A 20,279-nucleotide genomic window follows, 5' to 3' on the forward strand; every position below is an offset into this window, starting at 1 on the left:
AAGTTTAATTTGGAAGTTAGCGCTCGCCTTCGTCGGTTTGTCTGTCGGTTGTCTTAACATGCGTTGCAGTCAGATTTCTAATAGAATACGAACTAGCCCGTACCGACACCGTGCCTGGCTAGACATATGGTGTCATGTTGCGTGGCTCATTTTGTGGCTATTTTGTATTTATTTTGTTTCGTAAGCTACAACAAGTAGCAGGTGACATCATAAAGGCGCCAACCTCTCCTATTCGTCCTTTCAATAGAAAAAACAAGAACAGAACCAGTTTGCATCGGTGTAATCGAGCCTATCTTGTGTCACGCAGCCTCGGAATGTCTCCGCAACGGCTAAGTACCAATCGAAGTTAAAAGAGGCGGCTTCCTTGGCGGCAAAGCTTCGTGCCAGCCTCCTGCCGTACACCTTGACCGCCCTGTACCAGAGCCACAAGACGGGGGCCATGCTAGCGCGACCATTGTTCTTCGAGTGAGTAATCGAAAACAGATGATGTTATACGCAGAATCCCCGTTGTCCGATGCAGAGCCACAAACAGTGGCGCAAGAAACGTTGAGCTCGCTAATCCCAAACATTACGAGGAAAGAACACGCATTTTCTGTGCATTCGTTAGGAAGGGTTCTTGGTAATAAATACAACAAGTCGCAGACATTAAAGAAAACAAAATGAAAGAATTGGAGGCGAACCTAATCACATGGGAGAATGGTAGGAGCACTCGCACCTGGGTATTCGTGCCCCCTGGTGTATTCTTTGGGATAACAGTATTAATACGATAGAGTTAAGTTGTGAGCAAAGAATCAGCGTTGTCCGTGAGCGAAAATTCAAGATAGATGCAAATAAAGAAATAATAAAAAAAAATCTTCGGTTTGAGTAGGAATCGAACCCAGGATCTCTGCGTGGCAAATGTGTGCTATACCTCAAGGACACGCTGGTGCTCAAAAATGCTTCAAAAAACAAAAAAAAACAAAACAAAAGAAAACGCTATACGAATGTTGCGTAGTGCGAAGTGTGTTATTAACACATGTAATATTACGTAGCAGAATCGTAGAATCACACCAGGCGTCAAAACGCGTGAGTTGCGCAACGAGTGGTTGGTTTAAAGGCCCATCAAGTACAATGCACGCCTGCATAATTAATTATTATCAACAACCGCGACAACAACATGTGCAGCCGCGCAACGCGCGTGTTGCCTTACGGACGCATAGTGGGTACTTCGGCAGCTCTTAAAATGAATAATTACGTTGTAGTAGGCACCTCCCAACTACACTTGCAGTAGGCATTCTAGGATAGTTTGAAATTGAGTTACTGTATACGAAGGTAGCATATACAGTAACTTTTGTTAGAAAGGGCTAATTTAAAGCTGCACAGACGTTCCTTTCACTGCGGAATGGTTTAGGTGTCCATCGAGAATCGAGGAAGGCTAGCGACTGAGCAGGAGATGCAAACAGGGCCTGATTACGCCATCGTGTTCTAGTACTCCTGAAGGCAAAACTCAAACGCCCTCCAAGTTTTTTTTTTTTTTTTCGTCGCACTAACGAACGGATCTCAGAAACCACGTAGAAAGGTGAGCGTGGTTGAGATCTGCTACGCAAGGTGGCGTAACACTCCCAGCTGCTCGCAAGAAAGCCGTCTGCTCTTTAAAGGGACACTAAAGAGAAACAATGAATCAGCCTAGATCGATAAATAGTGCTATGAGAACTCTGATGTCGGTAATTTCGCCATCCATAGGTTTATTAATAGAGGAAAAAATTAAGTTCAAAGTTCCATCTTTATATTTCGTGTCGAAATCTCCCCAAGTGACGTCACAGGTTTCAAAGTATTTATCGTATTTTGGCGCCATTGGCTGAACAAAATTACCCCAAACTTGGTAGGATAAGTCTACGGCCCCCTCAGAGGACAATGTACTTCATTTTTGCCGATTAGAAACTACGTAGTCCCTAGTAGGCGCCGCAAAATATGTGACGCCATGGCGAATGGTGCGGAAACTTCAAGGTGGCGTCGCCACCCACATTTTATTATGGCGCGTTTTCTCGCTTACTAAGCGTCTTCTCGCAGCAAGCGTGGTGTTCTTGGTATCGTGAAAGAGTACTTTACTAATATAAGAAGAGTCGTTTTGCTCTTTAGTATCCCTTTGACTGAACTCATTCAATTAATTTTCATTAATTAACCTGAGTATTAGTTGGCCATTATCTTACATAACCTTATGCTGCGATATCATATGCATCCAATATAACACTCAGCTTGAATCATAGCCATAGGTTTTATACAAGTTGTATTGTTTAAAACACGTTTTTTCTTTAATATTTGCCGAAACGGAAGTCAGTGCTGGACCGGAAGAGTGTCATTCGTTGCTGGTGCCACTGAAAAGGCTGATCCCTGACTCATGCGAATCGCTCATAACACGAAGCTTAAATGTGTTTTCGTAGCAGTAGTTTCAGCGTTGTTGGATATTTAGAAATAAGAGGGCATATATATTTGCGCAGTGCCTATGACTACTTAGCCGGTGTGGAAGTGGTTGATGTCAACACAGTCACGTTAGAGTGTACTAGAAAGCAGTTCTAGTACACTCTACCCACGTTGAGCTCTATAAGGCCACATCTCCAGGCGTCCAGATGACTGACCTGGACGGCGCGTCAGCAACCTCTTCTGATAGCTGAGCTATCTGAGAACTAATATAGCACTGTGGACACAGCGGATGGTAAATGCCGCTGACCAGAGGGTTTTGTAAATGTGCGCAATTCAAGCCAAAGGGATTGCCCGTAAATCGCTTCACGAACTCGCGGTGCACTACTATTTTAAGCCACATATTTTAAGGGTGTGTCTTTAGAACCTGGTAATTGTCAACAGCATGTTTCTAGCGAATGAGTATATTTTGCCCAATTATCCGCGTTTGTTAGTAATCAAGCACATTGGTAATTTAAAAAAAGGTTAACTGTTAATTGACGTATTCCTTAGTGATCGATCTACATTCCGATGTCTGGCGCTGTGTGTCATGAGCCCATTGAGAAAAACACGCGCGTTGATCTAGAATGTAAGAATCAAAGCTTTCCTGATGGGTGACTTATAAATAGGGGTGTGCAAATAGTGAATTTTTGAACCGAATTGAATACCTATAGAATAACGATGAAACCAAATCAAATACTATTTGAATAGTTTTCGAATAGTAAGGCTGTCATTGTAAAAGTAACCGAAGAATGGCAATGTAATCCTTTCTGAAACAGTTCCAAAATTCCACAACATTTTCTAAAACAAATATTCATTAGCATTAATAAAGAAACATTGCAATTATTTTAATCCGAAAAGAAAAAAGAAAAAAAAAACACCCGGCCTGCGCGAGGCAAGGTTTTATACAGAAGCAAATAGAGTCTTACAAATGTGTTGTAATTGCATGTTGAAATTCAGCACTAACTACAGTATTCAAAGTGGCACTTTGTCAACATCTCTGAAATAAAACTGGTATATAAATACTAAACAATATTTATGTGTCACCATCAACGTGAATGCCATGATGATAATAGTGAATCGATTAATCTGTCGCTTCGGTGACACTGGAGTTTTAAATGAAAACGCCTTCATCCTGTGGTCAATATAGCGTCGATAGTCCGGTAAAACCTTGACCTGCACGCATCTTACTTATTAGACGATTAAAAAAAAAGACACTTCAGTTCCCTCTGATCCAACGTTTCGTTCCCTTGAGGTTTTTTCACCAGCGCTTATTATTCGAAAAGTATTCGAAAAATATTCCGTATTCCTAATATGCATTATTCCAATCAAGAACCGAATAGAATTGCAAGATATTCGATTTGTTATTCAAAATTTTCAAATATTCGCGCACCCCTACTTCTAAAGTGCCATACGAGTTGTACCTAATTCTGCATAATGCCTTGTATCATCGCTATTGCATGTGTGAACCGATATCAAGGCGAGGAAAGTCTACATGTGTTTTCACAGTCAGTCCACTGGACACTTAACGTGCTTAGTCCAAACTGCACCATGCTAGTTACATATAAACAAATCATCTTCGTTAACGCTTGCTTGCCGCTGTTCTCATGTTCGTTGCAGGTTTCCAATCGACAACAACGTCCATGCCTATACAAGACAATTTATGTATGGACCACATCTATTAGTTGTCCCAGGAACGAAGTTGCGCGTAAGTGCTCGGCAGATGTTGTTGGACTAGTTGGTTCATACATTTCAGCAAACAAGTTTAGAAGTGCGTGAAGAAGACAACACATAAGAAAATACCGTATGTACTCGAATCTAATCCGATGTGTTTTTTTTTTCGAAAAGATGATGTGCGAAAGTGGGGGGAGGGTCGGCTTAGATTCGAGTACCATGATTAAGTTTTTTTTTTCTGGCCTTGCGAATTTCGGGGGTCGGCCTACAAACGAGGGCGGCCTAGATTCGAGTAAATACGGTACGTGTTTGTGCGTGCTCTGTGTTCTTACGTTTTGTCTTCGTCACGCAGTTTAAAACATCAATGCGGGTACTATCTCGACGTTTCAGCAGCATATCGAGATCAAGGGGATGGTGTCATTTTGAGTTGTTCTTTCGGACCATGACCATTTAAAGGCATCTGAAGACATTGTAATGAAAGACGATGTATTTCGGACCATGACCATTTAAAGACACCTGAAGACATTGTAATGAAATACAATGTGCGCCTAAAGACAATTATGGTAATCTCTTTGCTGTAGGAGTGTTTACCAAAGCTCGCTGGGAAAACAAGAGGCTGTGGTACACGTGTCTCGGTGATGGCAAGTAGTTTCAGTCGTTTGTCACATGTCGGCTGTATCTTCTGTATTTGATAGAATGTATTAAGCAAGCCTCTGAAGTTTATTTGCCACCGAGCTCTCATTCCGAAATGGCACGACTGCGATGCTTCCTCAAGTACACTAACCGGGAGAAACTCAAAGATGACACCCCTCCTCGTATTTTTAAAAACCTCGCCCTCAGCCGATCCCAGGAAATATTTATTAACAAAGTGCTAGCAAAGACAATCACTACCCCCAACATAATTCATCAATGGCAGACTCTTGCTGACCGGAAGAGGAGCATAGACACCTCCGCCGCCCGCATGTGTACCTTTTGCCACTCTTCATGCATAGCCAACATGGAGCACCTCATTTTATGTTGTCCTACCTTACATCCTCACCGAAGGAACAGCGCCATTTTTGTGCATCCCGATTTGGAAGCAGTACAGAAGGACATACTCGAATACCCTCATCAGCTTGTCAGATTAGCTCACTTCGGAGTTAGTAGCGCCTTGGCGGGCGTGATTTAGTGTGTGCCTACCAACCCTCCCCCAAGCTCCTCATCAGTGGCCTTCGGTCCTCCCTTTGCCTAATAAAAAATTCTATCTATCATTATCATATACATTTCCGATAATGTGAGGAAGTCAGTCTCTTTTCATCTAAGAACTGATACATATGTATAGAAGTTCAAAATAGAGAAACGGCGTTCGTAGACAATGACGTTTACCGAAAACATCGAGCATTCTGATGTTCCTCCTCTTGTGCTGTCACTGGAGTTTAATGAAACTTCCAGCTTTTCTTGACCTCACTCGAGCTGTTCTTTACAAGAACAGTGGAAACGTGATAAACTGTTCGTGCTTCAGCTGTAAGGATTCGTATGTGTGCGCGAGATAGATTTACCTTGGTCACGATATTCTGTTACCTTCCTAAAGCGTCAGCGAAGTTTGCCGGTATCATGTAATCTGTGCTTCTTAGGACGGCTAGGGCTGGTGAAGGGTGAAGGAAAGATAATTGTTGAAGGCTTTGCGTCCCAAAACCTCTATAGGATAATGAGAGACGCCGTTGCGGCGGGCTCCGGAAGTTTCGAGCACGTGGGGTTCTTTAACTTGCACCTAAATCTAAGCATACGGGTCTGTGGCACTTGCCTCCATCGAAATGCGGCCGCCGTGGCCGGGATTTGATCCCGCGACCTTCGGGTCAGCAGTCGAGCACCATAACCACTATAGACCACCGCGGAGAGCAGGGGGCAAGGCGAAGCAGAACAGACGGAAGGATGAAGAAATGACAGATAAAACAGATAGATAGATATCTCATTATTTTTGGAGCGGGGACAAACTTCACAGTTCGCACTCCGTTCTCAAGATTACGATACACGCTTGCAGGCATCCTCGAAGCTCCTGAAAGTCTATTTCCCGAGGGGCGTCTGGTACGAGCCACGCAGAGGCCACCGAATCCAAAGCCTCGGCCAAGAATTCTTCGTGCCGGAATCGAAGCACTCTTTGACACCTTTCTTCGCACGAGCAGGCAGCATCGTGCCTTTAGCGATAACAGGGTATGTGTGCCTTACCTTCGCAGCTCGACGTTCGAAGGCTGCTGTTATGAATTGTCGAATATTATCAAGTAACATTGTCGTGCTGCTCTCCGCGTTGGCGATTGACAAAAAAAAAAAAAGCGGGACCAAATGCATGATCAGTGAGAACTCTTTTTTTTTACACAGTATTAGCTAGGAATGTCGCTAAAGTTCGTAATATAGAAATAAAATGCTAAAAAATATACGAGAGTAACGCACCTTAACTGCAGCGTAATTTTCCTTAATTGTTCGTAATATTGTCGGTGAGAAGAGAGCGAGGAGGGAGACGGTTTCAGCACTGGATATTGACTCTAGAAAGTGGTCATCTCGATCTTAACAAACCATGTTTGTCATTCTAACATTCTTGTTTTCTACATCACCCTAGCGGCCATGTCTGAAGAAAGAGCTTGAACACTAACGCTGTCATTGAACTTGTTTTGCAAGTTAGCGTCATCGCATCTTAGCATGGCGCTAGCTTAGGCTGGAGTCGAATACAAATTGCTTCAAGCACATTTTCCGTATGCGTTTGGAAAAAGAATATTGCAATAAAACCGAAATATAAGGATGTAATTTTGCAAGAAATAGTACTCATAAGAAAAGTTTCGCTACGAGCGCACAGACAGGTCTCTTCTATTTTTCAGACACCATCGTCACCGAGGAATTAACGCGACGTGCTTACTTCTTTGCTGTGCCCCAACCTGGTTGCTGGTGTTTATACTATGCATACCGGTGTACAGCAGTGTACACCAGTACAGCAGTACACCAGCTTACACCAGTGTACACCAGTATACACAGTACACACCACTTGCGCTATTACAAATGTAACAACATATGCAATGTTCAACCTCAACAGCTAATGTTGTATAATGTTGTATATCTTAGTGGGGGTCTAAATGCAGTGACCGGCACCTTATTCGCCGATGGGCTGGGCAAATTTACATTTGCTATTATAGTTGCGTGGGTCGCTACTCTGCTTTTAACAGACAAGGAAGATTTTACGATCCAACTCTGTTTCCAGAGGGATTCGGCTCCAGGTATTTCTGGACAACGACGAACAGGCTGCTGGCGACTTGTTCCAGCTGCCGCCGAAGGAGCCAGGTATGCGCGCTTTAGCAACTTGTAAAGAAGGAAATATGGGAAACAGACAGTATTTTTGCTTCACATTTGATGCAGATGTCGAAATAGGAAATAGAAGTAAGATCCTATCGACGCTATGCAACCTTATACACGGTGAAAAAACATTTATTGTAAAAATAAAAAAGAAAGAGTTTGGGGGCCAAAGCATGACCCCGCTACATGGTCGGGCGTCCCTAGTCCGGGACACCGCATGACGAGGCCCCGTCTCGCGCTCGTCGCTCCAGAGCCCGTTGCGACTCCAGTGAGGAGCAGTTGAGGAGGGTGCTCTTCCATGCCTCTCGTGAAGGGGAAGGGGACAGGTGAAGATTTTTAGTACATGCCCACACCATGTGGAAGGTATCACAGGTCTCCCCACAGTGTGGGCACCGCTGATCCGTGTTCGGATCGTAGTGCTTTAATATTGCAGGACAGAGTAGTACCTGTCTGCAGGCGTCTTAGAGTTCGCGCATCCGCCTTACTCAGCCCCTTTGCAGGAGGAGGGATAAGGCGGTGAGTGTCGCGATAATAAGCGAGAATTTCTTTGAACCGCATCAGCGGTGTATTGACTTGCGAGTCATGAGAGCCAGGGTGAGGAGCCCGGTGGGTAAGCGCTCGGGCGGCCGCGTCAGGGGCCTCATTACCTCGTAAGCCCTGATGGCCAGGAACCCATATAATGCGTTTCAGGGTCGCATCAATGGCAGCCCGTTTTGGAATTCGGCCTGCTAAGGGGGATATCTCCCCTGCCAAGTAATGAGCGCATGCTTTACGGGATTCCGTGATGATGACTTTCGAATTGGGATCCGCGGCAGCAAGCGCTATCGCTACTTCCTCAGCTCGCTCTGAAATTTGTGCTCGGAAGGAGAGCCCATTGGCGTGTTTTTTCCCGGTGAACTAGAGAAGCCGTGTAAAATCCCTTGGGCGAAGAGCCTGCTATGTCCACGTAGGATACACCAGGTCGGGAGCCGTGTTGTCTTTCAAGCGTCCGAGCCCGTGCTTGTCGTCTGCTTTCGTGCGTGTGCGTATCCGTGTTACTGGGGAGCGGAGAGACCGAGAGCATATGGCGCCACAGTTCTGGAATACGCTCCACCTCCTCTGCAGGGCAAACGTGCAGAGGAGGCGGAGCGTATTCAAAATCCCGTTAAGGTCCGTCATTCGTTCACCGTACGTTGCGATGCTTTTCATCTGCACCTTCACGGCTTCACGACCCTGGCTCTGGCAACAGTGATGCTGGCAAAATATTGAGAACAGCGAAGATGCGCGGCGTTGGTTGTGGTCCCCCCCCCCCTTCCCCCCAGTGACACAGGCCAGCCACTGACACGGGCAAAATAGCGATGCTTATCCACAGAGATGACAAAATTACTCCTAAATAGTAATTCAGCTGCTAATTACTTTTCTAACATTATCTTAAGTGTAATTGAATTACATTACAAATTACAGCTGGCCGATTACATTACATTAATAACACATTTGAAAAGTAATGGAATTGCTTTAACCAAAGTTCATCAATCATGCACAACGCATGTGCACTTTATTTACAGAAAATATTCAGTTAACGCTCATAGATGATAGCAGAAGCGAAGCAAATACATGATAGCGGAGCCGCTAACAGTTAGTACGATTCCCCTTGCAGAACTGGAAGCCTTGGCTACCCGGAGTTATTCTCTCTTCCACATCTTCTACGTTAAGGTAAGATTTCTGGTGCAAAAATAACTTCATCATGATCGTGCTTGATAAGTCTCAATCGGTACGATAATTATGAGGAAAGCAAGATAATTTTAATACGTTAGCCGCCTCTCGATCGCCTTAAGCGCCACGCAGTCGCCTTCTTTATGCCTCGATGTGTGACTTGGTGGCGCATTCCAGGTTTTGCAGTAAAGTGATCTGTGGAAACAAGTTCGTACTTATTGAAGTTTATTGATGTCAGGGTGAGGAAGATAGAAAGAAAGAGGGGAAGGACACCAGAACCGCTGTTTCCTCAATCTTCGCACCACTAGTGCGGAGCTGTTCCAATGTTTCTTATGTGTAAGACTTCCTTTTCAGTTCTTAATCGGGGCTTATAGCTATAGTATTCCTTCTTTGCGCATTCGTTTGTTTAATTTGGTTATCTACGTAGTGGTCCGATGGTTTGCCCACGTGGTACATAGTCTTTTGCCACCTAACCGTCGTTAATTTTTGTGTTCACGTTTTCTCTTGTACAAGTAAGAAAGGCCAGGCGAAGGACAAACGGCGCTCATAGTGAACATGACGTAATGGTGCTCCGAGCCATTACCGCATTCTCACAGAGCGCCGGACACTTTTTATACTGACACCGAAAAAGCGAGACGTCCATGAATAAACCAGGTGTAATTATAGTGTACTGGCGTTTCAAGGGAAGAAATTGTCTAATGTGAAAAGAAAACTTGGTTCTTGCGTGCGCCGGAAATTGCACGAGCCGCAGTAGTTTTAGGTTAATCGCGATCTCTAAAACCATGCATTGTTTACAAGTAGTTTTTTCGAAGCCAGATTCGGCAACTCAGGCAAAAGAAGATCCACGTTAACCCCTGGCGCAGTATCAATCCCCCTAACTTTGCTATTTTACCTTTTATAGTGAATCTCCATATGGCTAGGTTCGGCCGGATCGCGTCCGCGGACAAAACGACGCGTAGAATAACAATATTCGGTGCCCCTCGCCACAGGTCCCCTTCGACCCCTCGCCACCGCCGATATCTCTTTTACGCGATAGCGTAATCGTACCGTGTTCGTATCGCCTTCCCAATCGCTAGCCCATGGCTTTGCTTGTCGGTGGAGGCCCAAACCGTGCCTCAAGGAAAGCCAAAGTTTGGACGGCCTCCGGCTACAATATCCACGCATGCGGCGCGACGAAACACTTACGCGCGTCGGGTCGATGCCGTTGAAAAGGACGCCCCGTGGGCCCTTTGCGCCATCTCGCGGGTGATAACCAAGTAACTGAATAACCTCCGAGATGTGCGTACAAAGAACGCTAAATGGTATATATAAATAGCTCGCCGTTGTTATGTTAGAGGATGTATGCGTGGTGGCCGAGCGGCTTAGAGTCACTGGAAAATTTCAGAGTACCGCAAAGGTAGGCTACACGCGGGCAACATTGGGCAGCGGCGGCCATTTCCCTTCCGGACCTTCCGGCGCGTTGGTAGCGTGTGGTGAGAAGTGACCGATCTTTTCGCCTCGATGCCTTGTTGCGCTCGGCGTAACTGCAATATGTGTGTGTGTGCGTTTCTTCAAAAGGATATCGGGAGCGATTTCGAGTCATCGACAGTCATGAATCGACTGCGCGGTAAGCGGTGTAGCTAATGAAACATGCGGCGAATGTTGCGTTGTGCTTGCGAACTCTCTTCGTGGCTTCATCGGTCTCTTTTCGTTTCACGGCCGGGTGTGTTCGCAAGGTCCGGAGCTGTATAGTTGCATTAGCGTAATGACAGTGCGAGATGTCATTTACTTCGACACTTGGTGAATGTTGAGTTCAGGTTCACTTCATAGCGCATTCGAGAACATTATCGAACATCGCGAACATTCAGCATTGCGTCCTTCGACTGATCGCTGACGCATACCTTACTTGCGCACCATGCTTGCTGTTCAGCTGGGTGTTATCTGTAATAGAAGTGGTGTGTGTACTGTAAGTGGAAGTTGTGAGTGAAGTACTTGTCTCGGTTCGGAACGCCAGCAGCTGAACGCACGGGTGAATCGGCGTGCGCTAGGTAAGGTGCATCTTATTTTGTGAATACGTTGTCATTTCCTAACAGATACGTAGAAAATAGGCCATCAAAAATGATTGACGTCACTACTCAGTTGTTCATTTCCTATTTTTTTGCCTCCTTAATATTCCAAACGTTGCAGTGCATTTGCAAATATTTTGCTGTGTTCTGACAAAGTATTATTTTTTTGCGTTGCCAGCGCGTAAACAGCTGGGGTTCGGTTTCTCCACTGCTTTTAATTTCAACATTTTTTTTTCGTAATGCACTCTTGTTAAAACTTCCTCGGCGCAGTGCTTTATGTTATCTTGATCGGAAATAGCACATCCCGAACATTTTTAACGCGCATGCTACTGCAACACAGTATGTATATAGATCTAGGGCTCGCATGAAATCGATTCCCTCAATGCGTGGGAGAATAAGAGAATTTTTTTTTTTTTTTTGCTGTGACCATTTTCACCCACTAAACAGTATTGTAAGGGTACGTTCGGCGCAATGCAGCATTAGCAACATTTTTTTTAAATAAAATGCGCTTAAAACATTGCCTTATACCAAGTTTATCAACACAGTTCCACGCTTCAGTTTTGCGCAGTGGCAAATGATCATGCGACAATTGCCTTCAAGGTATACAGTAAACAGTTATTATTTTAATAAGTCTTTGATTTCGCTCTCGTGCGTGACACGCTTATAACTCGAAATGCATGCGCAATCTGTTCAACAGATCGAGATAAAACAGCCGAGCAAATAGAAAGGTATGTAGTATGTAGTTTTCAGTATCGCTGAACAAAGCGAACCGAAAAGGTGAAGTATCCTGTTGCATGAGAGCTTTTCCAGCAAAGTCTGTGTAGTTCACTGCAGAAAAGAGTGTTCTTCGAGGGGGGATATTTCATTCCGTGGCCAACTATGCAGCCACGTACAACGACGCTCTTTGACGATAATGTTTCCCACACGGAATGCAAAAATATACGAAATTCCCGGTGTAGCTCACCAGCAACGTTCGGTTACTGGTGAGCTACTCTCTGGCACGTGCATGACGCGTTTAAAAAAGCGACGAAGTACTTCTAGGGACCGTGGTACTGCTAAATGTCAGGCCGCGCTCTGCATTCAACGCTATCAACGCGCCTGCACCCAAAGCGCTTGGAAGGGATATGACGGCGAGAGGTCACGTGATGCTAGTAAGCCAATCGCGTCGGCGGCGGCGCACGGAAAACAGATGCGATACTCTGAAATTTTTCTAGTGACTTCTAGAGCGGCTAAACGCATAGCGCCACGTAGCGAGGGGTCGAAGCTTCGAATCCCCTGTTCTACTTGAACCGAATATTTTTGATCTCGTTATTTGCCTCTACCTCGAATTCTCGCTTACGGACAACGCTGTTTCTCTGCTTACAAACAAAGACGCCGCCACCGACACCGCCGACACCGGAATTTCTGCGAAACGAGCTCATTAACGCCGTCGCGTTAAAACGACATGATGCGGCTGTCGCAGAACGTGCAGTGGCAGCCGCTGGCTTCATCGTTAGAATAGTGAAAATGGCTCTGAATGTTTTCTTTCCGTACACGTTGTCCACCATCCACGCGAGCCAAATGAATGGTAAAAATGAAATTCCGGTGTTTTGCGCGCCAGAAACGGGGAGTGATTATGAGGCACTCTGTAAGCGGAGACACAGGATTCGTTTTTTTTTTTTTTCACCTGGTGTTCTTTAACGCGCACTCCTATACAGCGATGTTACTTTCTTTTTTCATGTCGCTCTGATTGAAATTCGGAATCAAAGCCGCGTTTACGCGTTTTGCTGCGCAAAAACCTATAGTCGCTAACCTAACACGGCGTGTGGGTGAAATCACAAAGCGTCGGTTCTTTTAACTGCTGTTATGCGGCGGCCCTCTTACGCCCTGCAGGGTGCACTAACCGGTCACTGCACCCCATGCGCGGTCAACACGACGCTTTCCAGCATCGTCATCTACGGCCTCAGCCGACGTCCATCAGCCGTGGACATCAACGGGCGCCCGCTTCCTTTCGATATCTCCGGCAGGGTAAGCACGTGGCTTTGCGCCGCGCTCTTTGTGGCACGAGCACTCTTGTTTCTAAAACACTTCCGGTAGAACACTTACTTCTGTTTTTCTGAATATTCAGAAACACCCTGTAAAAAACGAAGGCGGTATGAAATCGATGGTTCTATGTTAGATACATATGATATCGTAGCATAAGTTTACTTAGGGGCCAATTCCCTGTCAGGATAATTAATGTAGATTCATTAAACGAGTTCCTTGAAGGGGCAGATTCTTGGGAGCAGCTGGGGATAGTTGCGGCACCTGTCGCAGCAGATCTGAACCACGCGCTTCTTTCTACGTGGCCTCTGGGATTCGCTTCGGCTGCGCGACGAAATGCAATGTTGAACCAAGGAATACACGAGGGCATGCAAATGCCGACTTGACGGCGCCACTACAAGACTCCTGAATCAATTAAGGATTAGGTTCGCCTCTATTTGTGTGTCTGTGTGTGTGTGCGCGAAAAAGGCGGACCAAGCTTCAGTGTTCTTTTGGCAAATGTAAACTTTAGTTCATTGGGAGAGTCTTTCTTGTGGTAAAAATTTGAAACGTACAGCACGGGCACACACCTGAGTCAACATGTGCCAGCACACCTCGTTCTGGCCGAGAAACGCACCTCTGAGTTTCGGTTCGCAGTAGAACTCGGCGGAGGGTGTGTAAAGACTTTGTGTGGACACGGTGGAATGGACGCCACCACGAGTGCACCCAGATATAACGTTCCTTCGCGCTGCCGCAAACGCAATTCATGCTGCGTGAAAGTATCACCAAGTAAACGACGCGTCTCTGGCGCGCATTTCAATGGTAATCTATCTGCCATGAAAATATAGGTGTGCTTGTGCTTCAGACAAGGGTGCGCTAACCTTGAAAACGTGTAACGGTTACCTGATCATTTCGCTTGTTCTTTCCGTTATAACTGCTGTGGTTTTGCGTTTTTTTTCCCTCCATGCAGCTTGCTGATCGCAGAAGGGGTGAACCACGACGCTACTTCGCCGTTTCTGATTACCGTCTCGTAGGGCGCGTATACCTTGTATTCAATAAAGCGAAATTCCGCACAATTTTCGGGGTCGTTTCGTCGCCTGTCAGAGCGACACGAAATTTTTTTTTGCAGCGTAAGCAGAAAAGGCACAACGAGGGCGACATGATGAAGTGCTCCCTGGGAAGCTATTCTGGAACTGTCCATCGAATGGACACGTCCGCTTCGGCCTGACGTCGTCAGAGCGCGTTTAGTAGCCGAAAAAACCCGCAAGCCATGACTTAATCGCGCAGGTGCGTTGCACGGGAGGTCGCGTTAAACCTAATTTGAGGGCTAACGCGATCACAGAATCGGAGTTAATGCACGGGCTCCGGGATTCGCGCTGCCACTAGAGGCTGCGTTGGCCGCATTGAAGCGCATTCTCTTCCTCTCATTTGTGCCGCGAGTTGTGGAACCTCCCTCACTTCAAAATGACGTTGCGGAAACAGCCGGAAACAGGGGTCGCCCTGCTCGTCGAGCTCAGTCCACTAAACAGACAGTTCGAGAATAGCTCCCCAGCACTTCGTGACGTCATTTGTTGGTGGTTGTAAATGACAGCGCTGACTGACACGGCGATAAACGCTCTTGGGTTCGGGATGAGTTTGCTTCGTCCAAGTTATTTCACTGTCGACGAGGAAGGCACGCGTCAGCCCTGGCCTGCCGAGCATGTAGTTTGATCAGGCGTACCTGTGAGCAGCTGAACAACGCGTCCAGTTGTACAGGCAACGCACCAGGCGATCTTGCGGCGTGGACGTGGTGAAGGCCGGGCGACTCGGCAGCAGAAGCTGAATAGTCGAGGTGACCATATGATAAGTGTCTTTTCACACTGTTTCGGCTAAAGCCGTGTTGCAATTAGGCAGAATAGAGGAGACTGAAGCCAAGAACCAGGAACTCCCTGCATACTTATTCCCAGGATTTGGGGACATCTGTACGTGGTGCCATCTTTCGGCAGCAGCAAAGGCGTACTGCCTTAACTGAATTAGAAGTAGGGGACAAAAAATCACGTCTGATGAAAAAAGCTAGTTACCAAAGAGTACTCGCGGTTGTATGCAGCAGAGACCCTCGGTAACATTTTGGTAAAATTGCAGTATCGTGCTACAAAGTGTGTTGGTTCCCAAGACAATTGAACACGGCCTGTTAGAAACACACGGGGCCCCATCGTAAAGTATTAAGCACTACGTCCGACGCGTGTAAAGCGTGCGGAGCCAGAGCGACGCTGCAGCACATGCTGTGGAAGTGTACCGGTAGCGAGTAGCAGTCCCATACGAACCCGGTAGACATGGCAGTCTCGAACCGCGAGGCGCGATGGGAGGCGGCTATGCTCAGCCTCGACCTTGCCGATCAACTGTGGGCCGTCCGGCACGCCCGGGATGCCGCACGGGTCCAAGGACTCGAGGCCGTCACCTAGGCCGGGGTGCTTGTAGCCCCACCCCGCTCAATGACGCCGGACATGTTCAATAAAGTTTTTACGCACCCACTCCCGGAAGCCACGCGTTTTGTAGTGCGATGCTGCAATTTTACCAGAATCTTCAAATAAGTCTCTGCTGTATAGAACCGGGAGTCCTTTTTGGTAGCTCGCTTTCTTCGTTAGTTATGATTTTTTCGCCTATTTCCAATTCAGTTACGGGAGGCCACCGCTGTCACCGACGAGAGATGGCGCGACGCGTACCTGTCCACAAGTCCTAGTCATGACGGTTTCGTGGAAAAAAAGGCAAGTTCACAAGGAAGGGTACGTGAAAATGTGAAAAAGTTTTTGTTCTCGCAATCCATGACTTTCAAGGATGCATAACAAACTGGGCCAACAACAAGTGCTCCCTGCATACTTTAATGCGATTGTGGCTGAGACGTATGCTTTTTTGAGTAATTTGGACCATTGTTTGCTGGGAACAAGGCTTTTGAAGAAGTCAAAGTTTTAATGATGGCTTATACTGACGCCACTAAAACCGCCAAGTAGGAGTACCGGCATGGTGGCATGCGAATTTTGTGATCTGACATTGCATGAAGTTATCGCTAGATGCCCTGCAGGTTCTTTCGTTATTCGTGCAGAGGTGCCATAAAAGATCAGGCCGCGCCGTTATCACATTGAAGCGGGTTAGCCGCCACGTCATAAATGAAAGGATGATGCTTTTGTCATTCGGAAAGGCTAATTTCCTAATACCCTTACACCCTGTGAAGACTGCTTACCAGCGACGCTGAAAGGTGTGGCCCAGGTGATTATTACTGGGTCGTTCCACTCAGAGGGTGGATGACCAGCGCAGCTGTGTAGTACACGGCACATAGGTGACGCTGAATTTTCACGAAAGGTGCAGAAAGTCGTTGTTTGAAAGTCGCGTATGTTCCTTTAAAGTTGTCTGAGAAGCATGCGCGTTTTTTTGCCGTGGCACGCGTCGTCTTTTCTGGATTGCCGCATGCGCTTGGCGTACCTTCGTGCACGATCCTGAGATTTCAGCAGCAGGAGTCTTTTTGCCGCATTCTACGTTTTGCGAAGCTTTGGTTGACCAGTGGTGAGCAGTGGGTCTTCACCAATTTCTGTAGCACATACCTGCGCTATAAGACAACCAGCCTGCGGACATCCGTTTGAGGACGCAGCCCGAGCTCAAGGCGTCCTGGACTCGGGGGCGCCTCTCCAAGCTTTCTCCTCAAATGAACGCGTTTGTTAACAACAACAACAATCTCTCGCCTCTTCATACGGTTCTTCATTTTTAGTGAAGCTGTGGTGGGTAGTGAGGCATGTCCAATTTTTGTGTGCACATACTTGCGCCAGGGACAAGCTGCCTACGGACATCCGTTGTCGCTTCGGCATATACAGATTCGCTGTAACACGAGAGAAAGCGTTTTTGCCCTCACGCAACCAAAAATGCCGTTTTTGTCTTCACAGTTCCTTTAAATACAAAAACAAGACTCTACGTGTTCATCGTTGCTCAAGAAAGCACTCATTTCGGGGCTTGGTGTGAACACATATTTACAGGAAATTTGAGGGACACAGAAAGAAATGTGAATAATGCAAGAAGGATGCTTGAAAGTCATCGAGTTATGGCGATTTCTGAGAGCTCGGAACTACATGTACAGAAACTATGTTGAGGAGTAAAGAAAAACATAAAATAAATGCCTCAACCTGGAACTATATGTACAGTACTTATATACTGCACAGTACTCACGGATTGAAATAGGACACTCGGAGCGCGTGGCCGCCGGTACATGCAGCACCGTTCGCGGGTGCTCATGGAACCAAGGTATTGTATTGTGGTATAGAGCGAGCGGGACATTTACGCCGCAGATTTGCTCCTTCCGGTCGCCAACGAGCCAGCCTATAGTTCACCACAGTGCCAGCGTGGCACTGCAAGGCTTGCGCGATTTCGTAGGCCGAACGCAACAGCTCGCCAGTGCTCATCTATATTACGGCGCGAGCAGAGGACATTCTCGTTACACGCGCTTTGGCGATGCGGCACGCAAGCTGTGCACGTAAGACACAGGAGTCAGCTAACAGACTGCGCCTTACATGCGTTCGTCGACGCTACATCGACCGCTGTTTGCAATACAATGCAGATCGGGCGCGTCAAAGCTAGGCCACTAGGCGAAGGAAGCGGGAAGAACACGCACCTAATTTTACTTCACCGCGATTTGTCGCTACGATTATTAACAGCGACGACAGCGGGCGCTGCTCTTGAACGTTGGCAGAATGCGCTGTTTACCGTCACGCACGCAAGACGCAATCTCTTAGCTGAGTTCTGTGTCCCCCCGTATTCTCATACAAGCCTCGAGTCGAGTTTCGTCCTTCACTTGACCGAGTTGAGCACAGCGCCGCTGCTCGACCGAAAATGACGCCGCGCTTCTCAAGAATCGCAGCAGATTATCGCTCATATGCAGTTACTTGTACTGACCAGAGACGGCACTAACATCGACTTTCTCAAGTCAATGTGAAGCGTTGAGTGAAGGGACGTTCTAGAACACGGGGGTTACTTGCGCAGCATGCGTGCCGCACACGGTGGTGCCATTGTGGTGCCTCATCGAAAAAAAATTACAGCATATCCACGGAGTGAATGATGATGAGTGGGCGAAGCTGCGGAGGTTCATCGGTAAACCGTGAATCTTCCGTGAATTCTGCCCAGTACATCATCACCGACGTGAGATCGGGCGCGTTTATACTAAAGGTTCGATGAGTTATGACGACTTGCAGCTCACTTTAATTTTACATGTACGCTGTGAATTTTCATTGTTCAGAAAACCATTGCTTTAGAAAACATCTGGCGTCTTTCGTTAAGCAGCTGGCGTCTTTTCGTTTTGCTTTAGAAACATCTGGCGTTCTTTCGTTTTGCTTTTAGAAAACATCTGGCGTCTTTCGCTGGTTTATTTCATCAATCAACGGCGTTTTGAACAAAATTTTTATTGTTTAATCACGCACAGGAGAAATCTCACCAGGCACTACCTTGGAAGTAAACAATGGCTGCTAATGGGAATGAGAGACAGAAGAAGTCGGCTTTTAGCTAACACTTACACTTCTACTAACGTTTCCTACTGGAACATGCCAATGGCTGCTAATGGGGAATGAGAGACAGAAGAATTCGGCTTTTAGTTAACGCGCACGCTGCGAATTTTTTATTGTTCAACAACGCACAGGAAAAATCTCCCAGCGGCACCACCTTGGAGGTCAAGATCTGGTACTAGCGTTACGACTGGTTACGCACTACTACGAGGGACGAACGGGTGCCGCCTTAAGGAGCTTCGCCCCTAAAACGCCAGGCCTGCGCTGAAACCGCAGCACAGTCACAGCGAAAGCTGGAAGAGCGGCGTTTCTAGAGCCCGTTAAACTCTCTTGGGGCTACAATACAAGTACACTAGAAAGGTACCCACTACGCCATAAATCACAATTTCTGTGAAGTTGGGAAGCACCTACTAAGCCATCATTCGTCATTCTGAGGAGAAGCGAGGCATCAGCTACACGTCTGTAAGGCATTATGTGCACTTTGTTGACGCGACGACTGATGACGATGAAGAATTATGGCTCAGCCTTTTGTAATGGGTTGGAATCTTTAAACAGCCCACCGGTTATGTAATTTGCATTGGGTGACGCCCGGTCGCTATTTCCCTCTCCCGTCATGCCGTATAACATACGTTGACGTGGGAGAGAGACGGGGGGGGGGGGGGCGAAGAACTTTACTGAGACCCCGAGGAAATGGATCATGCGCTTATGGGCTTTCTTGGCAACCAATACAAGTGCACTTGCGGGGAACCCACTACGCTATAAATCACTGTAATTTTTGAGAAGTAGGGTAGCAGGCACTGTGCCATTTTTCGTCATTCTACGGAGAGCGTTGGTACCTGTTAAACGCATGTAAGGCATTATGAGCACTTTGTTGATGCTGTGCCTGATGACGATGAAGAATTATGGCAGATCCCATTGCAATGGGTTGGAAGCATTCAACAACCTACTCGTTGCGCATTTCGCATTGTGTGACGCCTGGTTACAGAGTTCGCGTTGTGCGACGCTTGGTGCTTATTTTACTCTTCTACCACGCTATATTGCATATGCTAATGTGGTTCCTTCCCGACATGAAGCCTGTATAGGACCTTTTTGCAAAGCAGTTTCAAGCACCGGCATGGCTCAGAAGTTGAATACTGGGCTCCCACGCAGAGGGCCCAGGTTCGAACCTCGTTCCATCCTGGAATTTTTTTCTTATTTCGTTTTTTTTTCTTATTTCGAGCGATACTGGTTACGGACACCGGCGGCGGCGGCAGCGGACAACTACGGCGCCAAAAACGGCCGATGAAATGATCTCATAACAGCTTTCGCTGTAAAACCGTCCTCTGCTCGCGCCTCAAATAGGAGGTGCGCATCGGCGAGTCATTTCGGTCGGCACACGAACGCGCGCAAGCCTTGCAGCGCCACGCCGTCAGTGTGGTAAACTACAGGCCGGTTCCTCGGCTACCGGCAGGAGCAATTCTGCGATTCCGCTGCGTAGTTGTTCATCCCCTCTCTCTATACCACAGTGCGACACCTTGGTTCAATGATCACCCAAGAGCGGCCCTGCATGTACCGGCGGCCACGCATTCTGAGTGTGCTGTTTCAATCCGTGAGTACT

The 20,279-nt window shown here is 46.9% G+C and overlaps 1 protein-coding gene across 1 annotated transcript; it reads left to right on the plus strand.

The window, feature by feature from the left end:
• Positions 1-303: 303 nt before the first annotated feature.
• LOC119398988 (uncharacterized) lies at positions 304-14,144 on the plus strand. The gene is made up of 5 exons (XM_049417489.1): positions 304-465; positions 4,057-4,144; positions 6,131-6,300; positions 7,337-7,416; positions 14,137-14,144. The coding sequence occupies exons 1-5, from the start codon at positions 440-442 to the stop codon at positions 14,142-14,144; spliced, it is 372 nt and encodes a 123-aa protein (XP_049273446.1). The 5' UTR covers positions 304-439.
• Positions 14,145-20,279: the final 6,135 nt, after the last annotated feature.

The sequence above is a fragment of the Rhipicephalus sanguineus genome, chromosome 7 (genome assembly GCF_013339695.2).
Source record: "Rhipicephalus sanguineus isolate Rsan-2018 chromosome 7, BIME_Rsan_1.4, whole genome shotgun sequence".
Taxonomy (NCBI): domain Eukaryota; kingdom Metazoa; phylum Arthropoda; class Arachnida; order Ixodida; family Ixodidae; genus Rhipicephalus; species Rhipicephalus sanguineus.